This window comes from Stegostoma tigrinum, chromosome 36 (assembly GCF_030684315.1).
Source record: "Stegostoma tigrinum isolate sSteTig4 chromosome 36, sSteTig4.hap1, whole genome shotgun sequence".
NCBI classification, from domain to species: domain Eukaryota; kingdom Metazoa; phylum Chordata; class Chondrichthyes; order Orectolobiformes; family Stegostomatidae; genus Stegostoma; species Stegostoma tigrinum.
The window spans coordinates 10,487,321-10,507,429 of record NC_081389.1 but is presented as its reverse complement, the minus strand read 5'-3'; the positions used below and the strand labels follow the sequence as shown (position 1 = coordinate 10,507,429).

Sequence of the window (20,109 nt, the reverse complement as noted above, 5' to 3'; positions counted from 1 at the left end):
GAAAAGCAAGAAGAGGAAACAAAAAGAGCGAGTCAGGTAACTTTCGTGCTAGAAATTTAAAATGCAAGTTACATGCCAATTACTTTTGGGTATTAAATGGTTTCCAGCTTTCTGTGAGCTGAAGTCCAAAATCAACTGGCCACTGTTCTCCCGACTCTACTCTGGCCCTCTTGTAGACTGCAAAACCTGAAGGCTAAAGTCAGCTTTTAATCTGTAGGCGTAATAATTGTTAGTCAGAGGTCAGAAGCCCTGTATCTGTCAAAGCTATGTTTACTTAAAAATCAGAAGTTAGTAGTTAAGTGTGTTGTTCCACGCAGTTGCAGGACGTGAAATTAGAATTTGCACAACCTCTTGCCTTCTTCTGCTTATACACAATTATTCTTCTACCTCCCTAACCCACTGGCTGTCTCCAAAAGAACGGAGGTGGGAGTTGGGGGGGGGGGGTGCGGGGGGAAGAAGGAGAGAGAAAAGGGTGGGGGGGGGGGGGGGAAAGAAGGAGGAGGAGAAGAGAGACCGCGAGCAAGAGATAAGGCACAGCCCAGGGCACCCACCTGAGGGGGGGGGGGGGGCGGGAAGCGAACACACTCTCCACAGATATGGCTAGCATTAGTGAGAATGTGCAGTCTTTCCCATTCACATTGCATTAAGTACATTAACTTGCACAAAAAGTGCAGTTTCGCACGAGATTTTAGAACCATTACATAAGCTAGTACCCAAAAAATTCTGACATGAGTTTATACCTGGGTGGACTGATGACTAGGATGGTTTCTGGGAGGAGTAACTCCCAGTCACAAGTACCAGGTTCAGGCTGAGCTTTCATGTAGCTAACCGTAAAATCTGTACTCACTCAAGTAAGCCCAAGTTTCACAACAGTACTTTACAAGCGAGTTATACAAATGCCTATGTAACAAACAAGATTTTTATTTTTAAAAAACAAGATTAGGTCTCTAAGCCAATGACATGGGCTTTCTTCCCTACATGGGATCAATAATGCAGGCCAATAAGCACAATTAGTGGCAGTGAATTTATCAAAACTGGTTCTTGTGGGCAAATTATAGTGAAAACCACCATAGGTCACCAGCACCCTAATCCAGGGACAGGCAGGCTTCAACTCATTTACCCTGGAAATTATACGAAACAGCTAGCGAATCAACTGCAGTTCATATCTTTGCCAGGCCAAAATCACTTGCCAATTTTTGCATCTTGTTTCTTTTCCTCTTCAACAGAAGTCAGTACAGAATCATTACAGGTATTTCTCCTATAACGCAATAGTTGGGTTCTTGGTGTGATCGCGCACTATAGGGAACTCGCTATTAAAAAAGTGCGATGGTAAGCTTAGAAAGTCTGTTATCCAAACAACGTCCACTATTCAAATAGTGTTACAGCCAGTTCACATTAACAAAAACACATTTTATAGCAGAAGTACCTGTATTTCATTTGATTTATTGTTGTTACATGTACCTAAATACAGTGAAAAGTTGTTTTGTGTGCAGTATAGGCAGTTAATACATATAAATGATCATAGGGTGATTGAACAGTGGGTGGAATACAAAAGTTACAGCTTTGCATCCTATCTATGGATTATTCTATTGAACGACAAAAAGAGTGAAAGAAATGAACGAAGCCAGTTTAAGAGCCTTGTAAATGGCTAAGGTCTCAGAAGCTAATTTCCGAAGACTTCCTGGAACGGAGAGCTCCAAACAGACTCTAAAGCCAGGATTAGTGTGTTTAGGCAAGTGCTTTTAAACATTTCCTGAAGTGAACTAACTTTTAAGCACTGGAGAAACATCAGTTTGCTCAGTGGCTATTCATTATTTGGAAAACTGAACCAAAACTTGACCGAAAGGTGAAGGCTTCTCAAACTCCCTTCCTACTGTACTATAGGCATAGAACATTATAGATTAAGGCAGCAACTCAGCTTTCAAGGCAAGAGATTTGAGCATCCTGCTGAATTGAAAGAGGAAGACAATGACTTTACCCCTATGATAGGGCCACTGGCCCGTCTCCTGTTGACCAGCCGAAAGCCTTGCACAAACTGTCCAAGAGCACACGAGTTGGGTCTTCCATTTTGATCAAACTCATTTCGTTTTTTTCCTCAGATTTGTTTTTCACCAAGTACGCAAAAGGACCCAAAAAGACAACAAGACATGTTGCTCTTATTGTACAGTCAGTAAGAGTCAGTAACATTCAGGGCTAGGAAAATAGCACAAAGCAAATTTCATTCAGTCCCTGCTGCCTGTATGACTGGCAGTGACTAAGTTCCGAGCTGATTGCTGGGAGATGCAAACCAAACAAACTCCCTTACTCAACAGTCAGAATGCTAGTCTTTAGCAGCATCTTGACTGAGCTCCAGTCTCAGAAGCTTACAGGCTGTATCTTAGATCCCTCACTTCATCAGTTCAGTCAGTATCTCAACTATCAGAACCCACTGACTGGTTCTTGTAACATTAGGTCCACACCATGGACTAATGAACGATAAGCGCAGGCCTCTCAGCTTAAGAGGTGGTTCCAACTAGAGGTTCAACGATATTGTCTAAAGAGCAGGGGTCCCCACACCAGCTTCCTTCCCCTACTTCAACAAGAGAGTGTTTTAACCAAAACATGATGTGACCACAATGTTAAAGGTGGTCATGGCTTCGAGATGGCCCAACAACCTGTAGAACTCAAATTTACAAGCAGTATCTGCTCAGAAGAACACATTTCCCATTCAATGTCCATCTATCAGGCACAAAAATCACAAATATGCTGCTATACTCCCCACCTGCCTGAATGACTGTAGCTCCAACACCATCACAGGCTCAATGCCATCATGGACAAAGCAGCCCAGTTGATTGGCAGCCTATGTAATGCCAATGCTCATGCCTTCACCACTGACTGAGCATGCTCCATCTACAAGATGCTCTGCAGCAACTCAAAGCTCCTTCAACATCTTCCAAATCACCTAGAAGGGAAAGGCTAGCTGTTGGTCAGCTACACCACCTTCAGCTTTGCCTCCAAACTATTCACCATCCTGACTTGGAACTATATCACCGGTCCTTCATTAATCACCGGGGCAAAAATCCTGGGGACTCCCTTCCTACAGCATTGGGGATGCACTGCAGGACATGGACGACACTAGTTCAAGGAACAAGTTCACCATGACTTAAGGGCAACCAGAGATGGACAAGAAACAAAACAGAACCGTAGTTGTCCAATATCGGAAACCAAAACCTGTTTGCTGGAGGAAGGGATAACAATAGGCCAGGCAGCAGAGGAGGAAAGTTGATGTTTTGGGTCGGGACCCTTTTTTTGGGGAAGGGTCCCGGCCCAAAACGTCAGCATTCCTGCTCCTCTGGCGCTGCCTGGCCTGCTGTGTTCCTCCAGCTCCACACACTTATCTCAGACTCCAGCATCGGCAGTTCTTGCTATTCCTGGAGGAAGTCAGGTTTGGCAGCATCTCTGGAGAGAGAACGTTTCAAGTCCAGCGATTACTTCAGGACTCTGGTCACTGGACTCAATTCTCTTTCTCCATATTGGCAATAACTGCTCATTTTTATTCACCGAGGTTTCAATTGCTAAAATGTTGATCTGAAATCTAGTTTGACTTGTTAAACAAGGTTTACACACTGGCATGCATCAATCTGGACAGAAGTCCCAGTATGAAGATTATGGTCTTATTCACAAATCCAGAGGTAAAATATGTTGGACAGACAACTGATTCGAGGCAAATAAGCTTGTCAGAACTGCAGTAGAGATCAGAGGTTTAAAGGTCTGAATGAGGGGGAAAGCAGAGACCAGGGGACAAACGTAGGTACCCTATATTTGGTGCGATGGCAGAGTAGGGCAGCAAGAGACTGAGACAAAAACAGAAGTTGCTGGAAAAGCTCAGCAGGTCAGGCAGCATCTCAGAAGGAGAAAACAGTTAGCGTTTCAGGTCCGGTGACCCTTCGGCAGCAGAAATCTTGTTGTACAACATTCACTTTACCAACCTCTAGTCTTTAATTGCACTCATTGCGATAGTCGACTCCAAAGAGAATCAAAGAACTAGTTTATGGGAGCAAAAGTAGCAAATAATCATGGAGGGAGGGTGGAAGTATGATCAGAAACTCAACCCCAGGTATTTGCTGATGTTGGAAGCACCTCACTTTTCAGTTCTAAAATTTATCTACAATTTTGGTCTACACAATCTATAAGGCAAAGGCCAGGAGTGTGAGAGATGGAACACTGCCCAATTATCTGGTCAGTCAGCACCAACATCAGCAGCTCCACAAAAGCCTGGAAAAACAAAACCAAACCAGTCTGTCTTATTGGCACCATACCCACTACCATTTGCTTCCTCCAACACAAGCACTCAGTTGCAGCATTGTGCACACTGCCTACTAGTTCTTGGTTTGCTTGTGACTTCAAAATGGGCTCAGTTAACTTACATCATTACCACTTCTGTCGTGATTCATCTCCACCGCCACCCCCCCCCCACAAAAAAACAGCTCCCAATAAACTTTTAGCATATTTGGACAAGTTACAGCGACTCTGACCCAAACTCAATGAAGGAACAATGTCATTCCAAATCCAGGATAGCACGTAGTTTGTGGGGTAATCTGCAGTTGGTGCCTTTCACGATGGTAGAGATCATCAGTTTATTTTCAATCATTTATGATTGGAAACAGTGGGCAATTTTGTACTGTTAGATCCATGCCAAATGTTCCCACTATACTTGCTCAGCTTAAGAACACAGCTACGCCTGGAGTGCAGGTCTTCAGCACTTCACACGAACACAGCAAGGATTTGGAGTCATGAGCTCAACCCTACATGGACTGAGAGAACAAAGAAAACAAACACTGGCTAGTCTCTCTTGCACTAACGACAAAAAAACCCAACCAAGCCACATACAGTGCAAAATATTTAAAAGGCTTCAACCTCATCTTTTGATCTTGAGCTGAGCTGTACTGCAAGATGAAATTAATGGCCCATCCCCCTCCCCGGTCTGGTTATTTGAACATCAATCACCATTCACAACTGCAGAGCTTTAGTTTGACTTGTTGGTTGGGAACTCAACTCTACTGAAGTTCATTCACGTTCTGACAAATTAGTATTAGTGTACTTTTCAAATCTTCCTTTATGTCAATTAAACCAGTTCCATGTAGATGAAGTCATATTGCCAACTCCAGATTTCCAAAATCAGTCATGCAGGCAGTGACATGGTCACAGCGTCCATTCTTGTGGGTCAACATTTCCCATTCTAAGTAATTACGCTTTATTGTGGCTGTCTAGCTATCCATACAAATTGTCCTACATTTAGGGCATACTAGAACATACACAGTCAAGGTAAACTCAAAGTTTAGGAGATTTCATCAACTGCAAGGGATTTTGCTCTAAATTGTTTAGAGAAAAGATTCCAATCTGGACAATTAGATACAATAGATAGAAAAAAGTTAGATATAACATCCTATTACATACAAGAATCAAATGCCTTATTCTCTAGGTGTCTGATATTCCTTTTGTGATGACGCAGTCACTTTAACCACTTAAAGTGTCCTGGTTTCCTTTTGAAGAGCGGGGTTGTAAGGCAGAGGTGGGGGCTGACTAAGAGGAGAAACAACCATTTTGAGGCACCTTGGGTTTTGTTTTGAAAAGATGTAACAATGGAAACAGCTTAGGTGTAGCCAGCTCTCAGGCCAGGCTGTCTAGTCTTAAAAAAACTAAAAAATTTAGGTCTAGTTCTAAGCAGAAAGGTCCTGGGGTCTCAGAGTTGGAAGTTTCAGTGATTGCCTCCTAGCTGCTGCTACTCTGAATCTTCTCTCAATGTTCTTATTCCTCCTGTATTGGAGAACTGCATGTGAGAATCAGTGCCTGAATTTGCCTTTTTGCCAAGGGGTGTGTTTATGGGATGTTACTATGGTAACTGTTAATTAGCAATAGTTACTGTATCTATTGGAAAGCATAACAGAAATAGAGTTGTTATTCTAAATTCCTTTAGTTTTGTTTTAACAACATGTTTAAATAAATTGAATTTTGCTTGATATCAAGTAGATTGACTGGTCACATTGGATCTGGAACTCAGCATTCACATCTACCTATAGAAGAAAGAGAGTTAGGTCTAGGCTACTTAAAATATACTGAGGGAGTCTAGCCTGGTCCATAACACCACCTATTCCTCAAATCAGATTAGTGTCTGCCAATTCTTCTGACAATATTTAGCGAACCATTTAAGCAGCACTCACATGCTACTGTCTAACTTTGTGGTCGAAACACCTACAGGCCATCATCAAAAGCTTTCCAAATATTTAAATGCATCTTCATCACTCCTTTCAATGGAGTTCCTTTCTGCAGGCAAAACATTTCTATTAGTACCATCCCCCTCTAGTGAGTGTGATACTTTCAACATCTTGTAAATTAAAAAGGTATTCATTCCAAAGACTCGAAATATTTGGCAACATTAGCTAGTCAACATACAAGAAAAGTTTTTCAAAATTCCCAGCAGACTGCTCAAAACAACCATTACAGAATTAACAAAATCAAGCAGCTGATGACTTCACTCGAGATAGCATACCCATTATGGGCATCAGAGAATACTGCTGCACTGTTATTCTTTGATGCTAAATTTCTTTGCTGTGTGCTAGTTTTAAAATATACGAATGTGCGCACCAGGTCTTCGGCCATGTTGTTCAACTGTATATTCTCCACTGAGAATCAAACCAAAGCTCAGCCATGGGCTATATTAAAGTGTAAAACATGAGTTTCAAAGTTACTGAACAGAGCATAATTTGGAAATTCTCACTTTAAATTTACTAGCAGTAAGTGTCAATTATTTTGGGCATGGCTCAAGTTAACCACAGTCATAAGGACACAAAGCCAAAAGAATCTGTATTTGTTTAGCAGCCAAGCCACATATAAGGATAAGGATGAGGTCATTAATTCAACGGCGACCTGACTTACAGCTTCCACTGACCTGCTTTTCAATCTGTTGCTCCAATGTTTGGCTCAAAGGCTTTGCCAATTTAACACAGTCTCCAAAATCAGAGTGGTCAGATTTCTAACTTTCTGATGTCACCTTGAACAGCTACTTTAGGTCCTTTAAACAGTGCTCAGAAGTGTTGCAGCTCATCTCTGGAGCAGGCAGGATTGGAACCCAGGCCTTGTAGGTCTCAGGTAGAGACATGACCACTGTGCCTGGACAGCCACTTTAAACCAAGACCCCATGTGTGATACCAAAATATTGCAGTGAAGATATTGCCAGACCTGATGTGTTGCTGCAGCTACTTTTGTTTGTTAACAAAAGACAACTCTGTACCTCCTACCCAACTGGGTTTCTAATGACCGAGGGCCTTGAAGGCAAAATCTTCAAGGGCTTTATGGGTTGCAACGCAAGCATTGCGTAAACAGGACATCCATAATACAAAAAACCATGCTGAAAATCTGAAATTCAAACCAGAAGTTACTAGAAGCAGAGATGTGAACACAGTTAAATATTTCTGGCCAAAGATGTAAACAGTATACTGGCAAAGGTTAGCCAACTCAGAACAGAATGGTTTATTTTTCCCTCCACTGCATCCTTCATGACATTGAAAAACTTATGCTCCGTGGGGTATAGGAATTAAACTTTCCCATTTAAAGAAATGAGTACCCAGTCAAATATTGGCAAAGAAAACGCAGCCAAAACCATGAAGAAAAATTCACTAAGAACTTGAGTAGAAGATGAAGGCCATTCAGCCCCTTAAAGCCCATCGTGCCGTCTTGCAAGATCATGGTTGATCTGCCCCAGGCCTCAGTTTCTCTTTGGGGCTGAATCTTAGTAAATACAGACCATTGGGCCACAAGACACAGAAGCAGAAATAGGCCATTCAGCCCATCAGCATCTACTGCCATCATTTGATCACAGCTGATGTGTTTCTCAATATATGCCTTCGCCCCGTAACCCTTGGCCCCCTTACTAATCAAGGATGGGTCTTAAATTCAATGACTTGGCCTCCAGAGCTTTGTGGCAATAAATTCCATAGACTAACCTGCTTCTCCATGTCTTTGTAGTTACTTTTACTCCACTGTAATATCACAGGGAGGCAATGGCATTATCACTGAACTATTAATCCAGACACTCAGCTCACATTGAGGACCCAGGTTTAAATCCCACCATTTTCCATGGTGGAATTTCAATTCAATAAAGAGAGATCTGGAATTAAGAGTTTGATGATGACCTCAAAACCATTATCCTTTGTCAGAAAAAAAACATTTGGTTCACTAAGTGTCCCTTTAGGGAATGAAACCTGCCATCCTTACCTGGTCTGGCCCACGTGACTCCAGGCCCAATGTGGTTGACTCAATTGCCCTCTGGGTAGTACATGCTGGACAGGCCAGCAATACAGTCAGCCATTGAATGAATAAAAATGGCAAGTAGGCCATTTTGCCCATCAAGTCCAGTGACCCTTCAAAGACATCCCATGTGTACCATCTCCCTTACGTTATATCCCCATGACCCTGCACTTCCATGGCTAAACCACCTAAACTACACATCCTGAGCCACTTTTGTCATCTAAAATTCCCATCTACCTAACCTGCACGTCTTAGAACTAATACATGATTCCAGCTTCTGCCTCACAAATAGTGGGAGGAATTCGGTCATGCCACTTACCACCTTGGGGGTTCCTTCACCCCTAAGCTCCTTAAGGAAGTCTGCCTCACTGCTCAAACCCAGAACTGCCTATTCTGCAGTGGACTATACTACCTGATCTAAAACAACACAACCCATCTCAAACATTCCACAAATTCCTTTTCTGGAGATCCACCACCAAATTTTTCCAGTCCACCTACGGAGTACCCCATGATTGTGATAGAAAAGGCATGCAAGAAAGGTCCCATCTCCTGATTGCTGTTCTTCCCCACATCTGTTACGATGCTGCAAGGGGGCCCATACACAAATACCTATCAGGGTCTTTTCTCCCACTTGGTGGTTCCTCAATTGTACCACAGATTCCATGCCCTCTAACTCTATTTTGATTTTGCCATCAATTCAATGTCATTTTTTCACAATAAAGGCAACCCCACTTCCTCCACCCATCTACCTGTCCTTTTGATAGGACATAGGTCAGAAGTAGACTATACAGCTATCAAGTCTGCTCTGCTATTCAATCATAGCTGGCATTTTTCTCAGCACCATTCTCCCCATCACTCTTGATCCCTGCGCAAATTAACAAGCCACATATTTCAGTCTTAAATACGCTCCTACTTGGCCTCCACAGTGCTCTACAGCAAGGAGCTTCATAGATTCATCTGTCGGAAGAAACTCATCTCAGTTCTAAAAGGCCCATCCCATCATGAGACCATGCTCTCAGGCCATAGTCTCTCCTACTAGAGAAAACATCATCTTGTCCACTCTATCCAGGCCTCTCTGTATTCTGAGAATTTCATATGAGCTCTCCTCTCATCCCTCCAAACTCCAAGTACAGACCCATGTGACAAGTCCTTCATTCCCAGAATTGTTCCTGTAAACCTAAGGACCACATCTACCTCGGATATTTAGATTCCAGCCCTGAACACCTTGAGTATCACAGATGTGGCTGCAATGTACCTACCAGTTTTATTCTGCGCTACAAGCTCTTACATTGTATTTAAATGCATGCAGCATGGGAAACAACACCCTCAGTCCTGCATTGATTACCCTCCACCCCTCCCCCACCCTTCTCAGTTGTCCCCTTATCTGCTGCACCTGAAGTTAAAGTGCTCGACCCTTGTCCTATTACTACCCGGCTGGAAACTTTAAATAACCTCTGTTGAGCAACTGACCCCTTTTAGTTTTGTCCATGCAACTGAACCTCCTGCACCCCATTTATTAGAGCCCTCGCCAACTGTGTTTCTCACATCCATTTTCCTGCCTTTTCTCCCCGTAACACTTGACTTCCACTGGCCTGGTTGCAAGATTTGCCAGGACCAAGGTCCCAGCATGATTCAGGTGGAGCATAATCCCATCAGAACAGCTCCCTCCTTGCCCAGTCCTAGTTTCAGTGTCCCATGAATTTGAACCTGTGTTTTTCCCGCAGTCTCTGAACCATGATTAGCTCCAATCTTGCTCGCCATGTGTCAATTTGCTCATGGCTCAGGCAGTAGTTCAGCCACTTTTATCCTGGAGATAAAACAGACCCTAAGCAAAAGGTTGTGGAGCTGAAAAAGGAAAAAAGGGAAATTTGCTAACCATCATTCAAAGTTGGCACAGTGCTCTGAGGAAGTAGAGTTTCCAGCCTGCCTAACTTCAGGCCTTGCCAAATCACAGCTGCGGCAGTTGGGTTATGGTTATGTACGCTGTCACACCTACCCGGCCAGAAACAGAGGCTGGGCGAGAACAACCATTTCAGTTTGCTGATAGTCACAAAATGATGCTAAGTTACCACAGTCTGGTGAGATCAACACTTCACAAGCGCAAGTACAAATTCAGAAAAATACTGCAGGATGAATGATCGCATCAAAAATCAAAAAGGGTCAGGGTGTGAGAGCACACATTTAAAAAAAAATCCAGAGCTAGTGACTGAACACATGCCAGTCAACGAACAAATACAGCTAACAACTCTGCCTCAGACAACACCAGAATAGATGTATGTTTGGGCATTACTTGTCTTGTTCATTTGGCAGCAGTTCAGCTAAAATCAATTCAACCTCAGGCATGCTACAATAATGGCTTAAACAAGTTGGCTTTTACACTTCAACTTCAATGCAGTCCAGTCCATCAATTTAAACAGGCAGTGGCCAGGAGGTACTTGGATTGATTCTAGCAGTAGCATTCCCAAAAAAGAAGTACGTAATAGCTTCCTATTGTAAGGGCATCAAAGTGCATCGAGGCCTCAAAAATCAGGTCCAGATTCAGAAGTGAATTGATTTAGCCTCGCTGGTCATCTTGTTACTTGGGTTGTAAGGGTGTAGGTTCGAAACCTTGAATATACTTTACACTGAGGCACAGGGTCAAGAGCAGTATATAAACATTACATGAATGCAAAGAGAATCATTAAGAGCAGGAGTGTCACAAACAAACATTCTGAAGAAAGTGATAATGGGAACTGCAGATGCTGGAGAATCCAAGATAATAAAATGGGAGGCTGGACGAACACAGCAGGCCCAGCAGCTTCTCAGGGGCACAAAAGCTGACGTTTCGGGCCTAGACCTTTCATCAGGAAGTGTTGACATTTTTGCTTCAGTGATACACATCTGGGAGTACTCTGAACAGTTTCGGAACATTATTCAATTGACATTTATACAAAGACAATATTCAATTGGAGGTAGTTCAGAGAAGGTTCACTAGGGTGATCCCTAGTATGGAGAGATTTCTGTGAACTAAAGCTAAACAAGTTGGTACTCTACTAGAGTTTAGAAAAATGAGGTGACCTCATTGAAACGTTTAGGATTCCAGAGGCATCAACAAGGTAAATGCTCAGAGGGTGTTACCCCTCATGGGAGAGATTTGGACCAAGTGCACACTTTCTCAAAGTTAAGGGGTAACCAAATTCAAGGCTGAGGGCAAAGGCCTCCTCATCCCAGGTGATGGGGATCATCTTTGGAACTGCGAGCCACAGTGCGGTAGGGATAGAGTCCTTAACAAGAGGCCAAGATATAGATTCTTGAGGAAATCAAAGCATTACGGGGAGAAAAGACAGGAAAAGCAGATACAAGAAACACAGTTGGATCAGCCACGAACCTACTGGCAGATTGAGCAGGCTGAAGGGGCTGAGCGGCCTGTCATTTCTATTTTAGTCTTCAAATTCCATTAATCTTAAACCAGGAATGGTGGGCAAAGCTTCCTTAATGCTATAATTTTAAAGGTGCATGCCAAATAGATAAAGTGTTAAGCTGCAGCACACAAACTCAATTTCACTAGAAGTGATCATTTGAGGCAGGATGTTTGCATCTGCTTCAAGCCAGACATTATTTCAAATGTGTAATTAAACCACCAAAATCTAGGCAAAACATTGACTAAAACAAGTTCCATTAGCATTTAGAGATATCACAGTATGAAGCTGGAGGCAGGCCAGGCTGCAAAGGAGCAGGAGAGCTGACGTTTCGGGTCTGGACCTTTTTTCTGAACAAGGGTTCTGACCCAAAACATCTATGCTCCTGCTTCTCTGATGCTGCCTGGCCTGCTGTGTTCCTCCAGCTCAATGCTGTCATCTGACTCCAGCATTGGCAGTTCTTGCTATCGCTTCTTTAGCGTTTTATGTTATTACTTCATGTGAAAGATCTATTCTCGATCATTCAAATAGAGATTCCCAACACCCAGATGTACTTACCATTTCTCAATAGTAAAGTAACATTTCATTTTAGGTACAGAAAAGGTAGATGGTTTCTTCAAATTAGGAGATGGCATGGTTTGTTTCAAAATGAATAAAAAGACTGTTTGCTATTTATGGTGATAATCAAAAATCAGTCAGGACAAGGTTATTACAGAAACTGGAGAATCAGGAAAATAGTATTTTTAAAAGAGTGTTTAAACACAAGTCAATTTAATTTATCATGAAGCCTAATCTATGTAGCTAGGTTGCAAAGCTAAGATTATGACATTTCAAACTGGGGAAAAACTGTTGCATATCTGATAGGAAAGACTAAATTGTAGAAATGAGAGTAGGTTAGCCTTCAAGCCTGCTCCAATCATTTAATATGAATTGCTAATCATTCAACTCAATACCCTGCTCTCACTCCATACTCATTGATCCTTTTAGCTCTGAAGAACCACCTCCCTTGTGAAATTATTTCAAATGTTTTTGACTTCACCTGCTTTCTGCAATAATTCTATAGGCTCTTGGGTAAAGAAATTTTTCCATCTCAGTTCTAAATGGCTTACCCAGTATACGTAGACTGTGACCCCTGGTTCCAGCCTGCCCAGGCCATCAAGAACTGTTTACAGATTTAACCCTGCCTAGTCCAGCTGGAATTTATAGGTTGAGAGATCCTCCCTCATTCTAAACCCCATAAAAATATAAGGTCTTAAGTGATCCATGCCCTCTTCATAGGTCAGGCCTGCAAAACATGGCCACGCTGCCTCCATAAACCAGAACATCCTTCCTCAGATAAAAGGAGGCCAAGACTGCACACAGATGTCATCTCACCAAGGTTCATACAACTGCAACAAGAGAACCCTGCTCCTGTATTTGAATCATTAACCTTTCATTGGTGTAGAATTCTCTCACACACACACACACACACATCAGGAAAGAAGGCATATCATAAAATTGAGGGGCTTTTGACCTAGTATTTCTACCAAACACAACTATGCTTAGATAAATCCCTCAGCTGCTTTACCAGCACTACACCTCAAAACTGTGTACAAATTTCTAATCATTTTGGTCTTTTGCAATGTGTCTCCCTTATTGGGAGTCACTTTTCAGTAGGACATTAGGAGGAAGGAGATGTCTTATTAAGTGAGCAATCATTTTTGGATTAAACAAGTCCTCATAGAATCCCTAGTGTGGAAACAGGGCCCTTTGGCCCAACAAGTCCACACTGACCCTCCGAGTATCTCCTTATAATCCACCTCACCTATACATCTCTGAAAGCTACGGGTAATTTAGCACAGCCAATCCACCTAGCCTGCACATCTTTGCACTGTGGGAGGAAACCGGCGCACCCAAAAGGAAACCCACGCAGACACTGGGAGAATGTGCAAACTCCACACAGTCAACCAAGGGTGGAATTGAACCCAGGTCCCTGGCACTGTGAGGCAACAGTGCTAACCACTGAGCCACCGTGCTGTCCTTGTTTGGGTCCTGTGAATTCTATACTCATTTGACTCATCTTCGCAATAGAAAAAAGAACCCTGAAGGAAAGAGGACTGCCACTTCTAAATTAGAAATAAACAATAAAACGACTCAAAAGAAGCTACATTTTATGATGAACTGGCACCATCCCAAACTGCAACTAGGAGTTCTGGGCAAAGTCAAATGCAAGATCTGATCTGAATGGGAATCTCTTCTCTGGTTGAGAGAGATTTTTTTGGAGCAAGTTGGAGGAAGGAGGATGACCTGTGAAGGTCCTATCAAACAAGTTTCTCTGACAGCTCCTGAAATGCAAAGTGCCAAATCAGAAGGAGCATTTAAGCCAAGCATCCTATCCAGCTAGCTTTTTAAATGGCCCCCCCACACCCTTCATCAGCAGGGGTGCAAGTGGGCCCAATGCCATTCAGCTGCTTTGTTTCCTCTATACCCAGTGCTCCAAGTGGCATTATCACCCCTCAGCACCAGAGACATTGGTTCAATTCTGTCCTTGGGCAACTGTGTGGAGTTTGCACATTCTCCCCGCGTCTGCGTGGGTTTCCTGCAGGTGATCCGGTTTCCTCCCACAGTCCAAAGATGTGCAGGCCAGGTGGATTTGCCACAGGAAGAGCAGGGTTACAGGAGGCTGGGATACTCTGTAGAGAGAGGGACAGTAGGGACTTGATGGGCTGAATGGCCTGCTTCCACACATTGGGGATTTATCATGCTAGCCAGAGGTTTCTCTGTTGGGCAGAAAGTTAGCTACGACGTGTGTAAAGTGCTGACTGAAAGCTAAACCACTGTTTGGAGGTATGTATCTCAGGGGATGTGGGAGAGATGGGAGGGTGGTCGGGTGGCCTTCCATCTTAATGATTTGTAGTAAGCCAGGTTTACTGCACAAAACACCAAAATGGTTGAACATGGTCAAAAATTCTTACTTTGCAAGGATGTTCAAACACAACCTCACACACATGCCATTCCTTCCCCACACGTTGGCAATATTAGCCCACAACACTCCAAAACATCTCAATCTACACTGGTACCTCAAAACTCAATCCAAGCCTCTGAACCTCCCCCATTTCCTTACATTATGTCTCCACTCATTCCTCCTGGCAGTCTCACTATTTCTACAATATGTATTTGTTTGTTTATTCATAAATAAGCTTTGTTCTACACAGGAGGTTAAGACGTCTCCAGGAAGTGTCTTGTACCAGCTCTGTATTAAACGACGTTATCTCACACTACATGCCAGAGGTTCATGCTCTCAAACCATTACTTCAGAACACCCAACCGCAGCGTGGAGCTAGAGAAAGAATAGGGTTATTTCTAGTTTGAAGACAGACCCATGCAAATGGCACGAGAAACTAGAGACTTGCTCACTATTTCCGATGCTCACCATCTCTCCTCCTACACCTCCCCCCGCCCCCCCCCACCGCCCACCCAACCTTTTGCACTGGGCTTGGTCAAACTGTGGCAGAAAATAATTAGCAGAGTCTAGCAGAAACTCCAGGCCATTAATTCAACTCATCCAATTACACAAGTGACTGGTTCGGTAGATAGTTCTACACTAAATTCGAAAACTAGGTCAATGTCCAACATTAAAAGAATGTAAGCTCAAGAAATCATTTCCAGATTTCTAAACTTGTGCAAATCTGTTGCATAACTGCTCCATTCACCAGGATTGCAAGGTGAGTGGCACAGGACCCCCTGTGGATTTCTGGGGTCAAAAAAAAAATCATTCATTAAATGTAACGTGGTGTGCTAGAGTTAAAGTTAGCAGGCAGAGTCCTGCTAGAGTAATTACATTGAAGGAATATTACAAAGATATACTTTTAATAACATTTCATTTTAGATTGAAGATCAAAAAGGATAAACTACATTCAATGAACCATGTTTAGATATAACAACTATCCCAGGGTTTATTGGTACTGTCAAAGGCACAAAAACCTTTGAGAACAAGTGTAATTTTAGTTGGAAAACTGGCAAAATTTAACTTTAAGCAAATTTAAGAGGTAGAGTTTTGGACAATTCAGCTTTGTAATAATGTTAAGGGCACTTGCATACATTGAATTGCTGTTTACATTTAGTTTTAGAGTTTATTAAGTATGCACGGTTTGTTGAGACATGAAACAGCAAGGGGCTGAACATGGTCAGTAATTTTTACAATTGCAAGGCCGTACGCACACGGTTCCTTCCCACAAATTGCCACAAAATGTGCAATAACCCACTAAACTACAAAGCTTCAAATATATTTTAAAATCCACACTGGCACCTCAAACTCAACAAGTGTCTATAAACCATGAGGTGAGCATGCCCCATCTCTGTTATACCTCCATTCATTTTTGTTAGTAGTCTCTATATTTCTGTTAACCCCAGGATGCAGAAGACATCATTTTGGGATACGTGAAAACTTTCCACACAAATCATTCATTTACCAAAAACTAAAAAGAAAGAAAGCATTCTAATGCTGAACATCAGAATCAGAAGTTGCTGGAAAAGCTCAGTTTTCTATGGACAGAAAAGAGTTAACGTGTCAGGTCCAGTGACTGTTCAGTTGACAGGAAGGGTCAGAGAGTCGCAGATTATAGCTTGGAAACAGACCCTTTAATCCAACTCATCTTTGCTGGCCATTATATCCTAAATTAATTTAATGCCATTTGCCATAATTTGGCCTGTATCCCTCTCAACCCTTCCTATTCATGGACCCAACCATATGCCTTTTTAAAGGTTAAAATTGTACCAGCCTCCACCACTTCCTCTGGCAGCTCATTCCGTACACTCATTGCCCTCTGAAAAAGTTGCCCTTTAAGTTCCTTTTAAAGTTTTCCCCTCTCGTTTTGGACTCTTCCCTGGGGTGGGGGGCAAGACCTTAACTATTCACCCTATCCAAGCCCCTCATGATTTTACAAACCTCAAACATCACCCTGCAGCCTGACACTCCAGGGAAAAATAGCCCCAGCCTCTCCCGATAGCTCAAACCCTCCAACCCTGGAGCCATCCTTATACATCTTTTCTGAACACTTTCAAGTTTCACAATATCCTTCCAACAGCAGGATGACCAGAATTGCACAGGATTCCAAAAAAAAAAACGGCCTAACTAAAAATGTCCTGCACTGCCTCAACATGACCTCAACTCCCACACTCAAAAGGCAAGCATACCAAAATGTCCTACCTACCCATGACTGCACTTAAGGAACTATGAACCTGCATTTCAAGGTCTCTTTCAAGCGTACGAGTTCTGTCCTGATTTGCCTTTCCAAAAAATGTAGCATCTCACATTTATCGAAATTAAACTCTATCTGCCATTCCACAGCCCATTGATCCATCTGATCAACATCCCATCGTAATCTGAAATAGCCACTTCACTATCCACTACATACCCCACCTTGGGGTCATCTGTAAACTTACTAACCATACCTTTTACGTTCACATGCAAATCCCCACTCAATCTGAAACATTAACTGATTACTCTCTCCACAGCCGCTGCCACACCTACTAGGCTTTTCCAGCCACTTATTTTTGTCATTTACCACAAATCTTGCATCCCTTCGCAAACAAGAAAGGAAGGGAAAATTTAGACTGTGCAAGGCTGTATCGCATGTTTCCACAAATGTCATAGTCCCTTAAAATGCAATAGAAGTAACTCAGTTTGGAATGATAAAGCACCTTCTCCTGCTGATGTTACCTCTGAATTTAATGCAAAGTATGGCATCCCATTTCGTCACATCATGATTCAATTCTGGTTTTAAACATTTTCTTCAAGTCCTACAAATGACATATTGAACATGCAGAACATTCCGCATCTAGGTTACTTATGATAAAACAGTAAAAAAGTTTTACCTGTTTTGATGTTAGTTTGATCAGTGACCCTTCATATCCCTGTGGGGATTTAAAGAAAAGACACATTGGTTATTCTTGTGGCCTGAAATTGTATAATTCCATTATAGCACCAGTAGTTCAAAATAAAGTGCAGTTATAACCGGTTGAGCACAACTTAAATTCAATATCAATAAAAACAAGACTGTGGATGCTGGAAGTCTGAAACAAAAAACAGAAATTACTGGAGAAACAACAACTTCAGAAGGGGGAGGCCACTGGACCCAAAAACATTGCTTTCCCTCCACAGACACTGCCAGATCGGCTGAGTTTCTCCTGCAGTTTCAAAATAAAAGTCTCAGTTGAGACTAAATAGGGAAATTCTAAAACCTTGTGATACCAGACTTTTGATGCCCAGACACAGGAGGCTACCCGTCGTTTTCTCTGAAGCAGCGGAGGCTGAAGGGAGGCCTGGTGGAAGTCTTAAAATTATGAGGAGATGCATAGATACAGTTGACAGTCAGAATCTCCCTCTCCCTCCGCTACACCCAAGAGTTGAAACGTCTGGTACAGGGTAACAGAGGCAAGAGTGGCACGTTTTCCTTTTACAGAGAGTGGTAGGAGTCTAGAATGCATGGCTGGTGGTGGAGGAGACAGTTACAACAGGGATTTTTAGATAAGAACATGACTATGCAAGGAATGGAGGGATATGGACGGCAGGCAGGCAAGCAAAAAGGTTTGGTTTAATTGGTATCACGTTCAGCACATGTTGGGCCGAAGGGCCCGTTATGATAGAGATAATAATTAGGTCATAGAATTGCATGTTTTGTTTGATCATGGGATGTCAGTGTGCGGGCTAGGTCCAGACATTTACTGGCCACCTTTAATTGCCGAGTCCTGGGCTGGGTGTTTTTCTTTATTCATTCACAGGATACAGACATCACTGGCCAAACAGCATTTATCAAGCAATTGGGGATTGGGTGGAGGACAGTTCAGAGTCAACCACATTGTTGTGGCTCTGGAATTACACGTAACCCAGGCCAGGTAAGGACGGCAGCTTTCCTTCCTAAAAAGGACATTCGTGAACCAGATGAATTTTCCAAACAATGGATGCATGGTCGTCATTAGATTCTCAATTCCAGATATTTACTGAATTCAAATTCCATGATCTGCCATTGCAGGATTCAAACCCAGGCGCATTATCTGGGTTAACAGTCCAGCAATCCTGCCACAAGGCCATCACCTCCCCAGTCAGGTTTAACCAGTCCCAGCGTACTTAGGGAGAGTGCTCCAGATTTTGGTTCCACAGTGAGTGAACAAAATAGTACATTTTCAAATTGATTCACTGATCGAGGGGATGTGCAGCTTGGAAACATGTTCATTTTGTGAACAGTCGAAATCAAGTTTGACATGCAAGTGCAGCAAAATTGAACGTACTGCCTTAAAATATTTAAAACACTACCACTTTTTGCACAACTGTCACATTGCATTTTAAGTCTCGAATTGGAACCAGAGACCAAAAGCAAGGTGATCGATTATTTAACTGTCATATGCTTGGCAAGATTTGGGTTTTTAATACAATCAACTAGCCCAAGAGTTTTCTTGGGAGGGAGCCATTAAAAAGGTTTCTGCTCCTCATTTGAACAGTGGGCCATAAGAGGGCGTTCTTAACTTGCCCACAAATCCTCACACTAGGCTTGGGAAGAACAAGTGCTACTGTGGACGAGTAGCTTTCGCTTGAAGATCAAAAATTTTGGGATGTGAAACCCCAAGAATTTGAACTCAAAAGGCCAAGACCTCATCACCAAGGAAGTGCTTTTCTTTTGGGACAAGATCTTAAACCAAGAGGCTTATTTGCTTTCTGGTGTACCTATTCTTGCCTTTTACAGTTTTTACATGAGATGTGGGGATTGTTGGCAAGGGCAGCATTTCTTCGTCATCCCCGAGCTGTTCTGGAAAGGAATGGTTTGCCTGGCCATTTCAAGAGGGCAGGTAAATGCTAACCACACTGCTGTGGGTCTGCAGTCACATGGAGGCCAGATAAGGATGGTGACCTAGTGGGTTTTTTTGCTTTAAACAAAACAAAAAAACAAAAACAAACAATTAGGAAAGCTTCTTGAAGCTAGGCTTCAAATCAATTGCAGATATTTTAAAAAAAACAAAATATGATTTCAGAGATAGGTTGTGGAGCTGGATGAACACAGCAGGCCGAGCACGAAGGTTGACGTTTTGGGCCTAGACCCTCCTTCAGGAAAGAGGTCAGAAGGATCTAGGCCCAAAACGTCAGCCTTCCTGCTCCTCTGCTGCTTGGCCTGCTGTGTTCATCCAGCTCTACACCTGGTTATCTCAAATTCGCCAGCATCTGCAGCTCCTTCTATCTCAAGATTTCACCAGCCGAATTCATTTCCCAGAGTAGTAGCTGAACCTCTAGATCATCAGTCAAGTGATGTCATCACAACACCACTGTCACCCCTAAAATAAGCACAAAAAATTTCCAGTGATAATGGGAACTGCAGATGCTGGAGAATCCAAGATAATAAAATGTGAGGCTGGATGAACACAGCAGGCCAAACAGCATCTCAGGAGCACAAAA

The 20,109-nt window shown here is 42.7% G+C and overlaps 1 protein-coding gene across 1 annotated transcript in view; it reads right to left on the bottom strand.

Annotated features, from left to right (window-relative positions):
* Window positions 1–20,109, bottom strand: part of LOC125446777 (RNA-binding protein with multiple splicing 2) — a 103,838-nt gene that overhangs the window by 36,626 nt on the left and 47,103 nt on the right. The window contains exon 3 of the mRNA XM_048520574.2: window positions 17,541–17,579. Within this exon, the coding sequence (XP_048376531.1) occupies window positions 17,541–17,579 (39 nt within the window). The remainder of the gene's footprint in view (window positions 1–17,540; window positions 17,580–20,109) is intronic.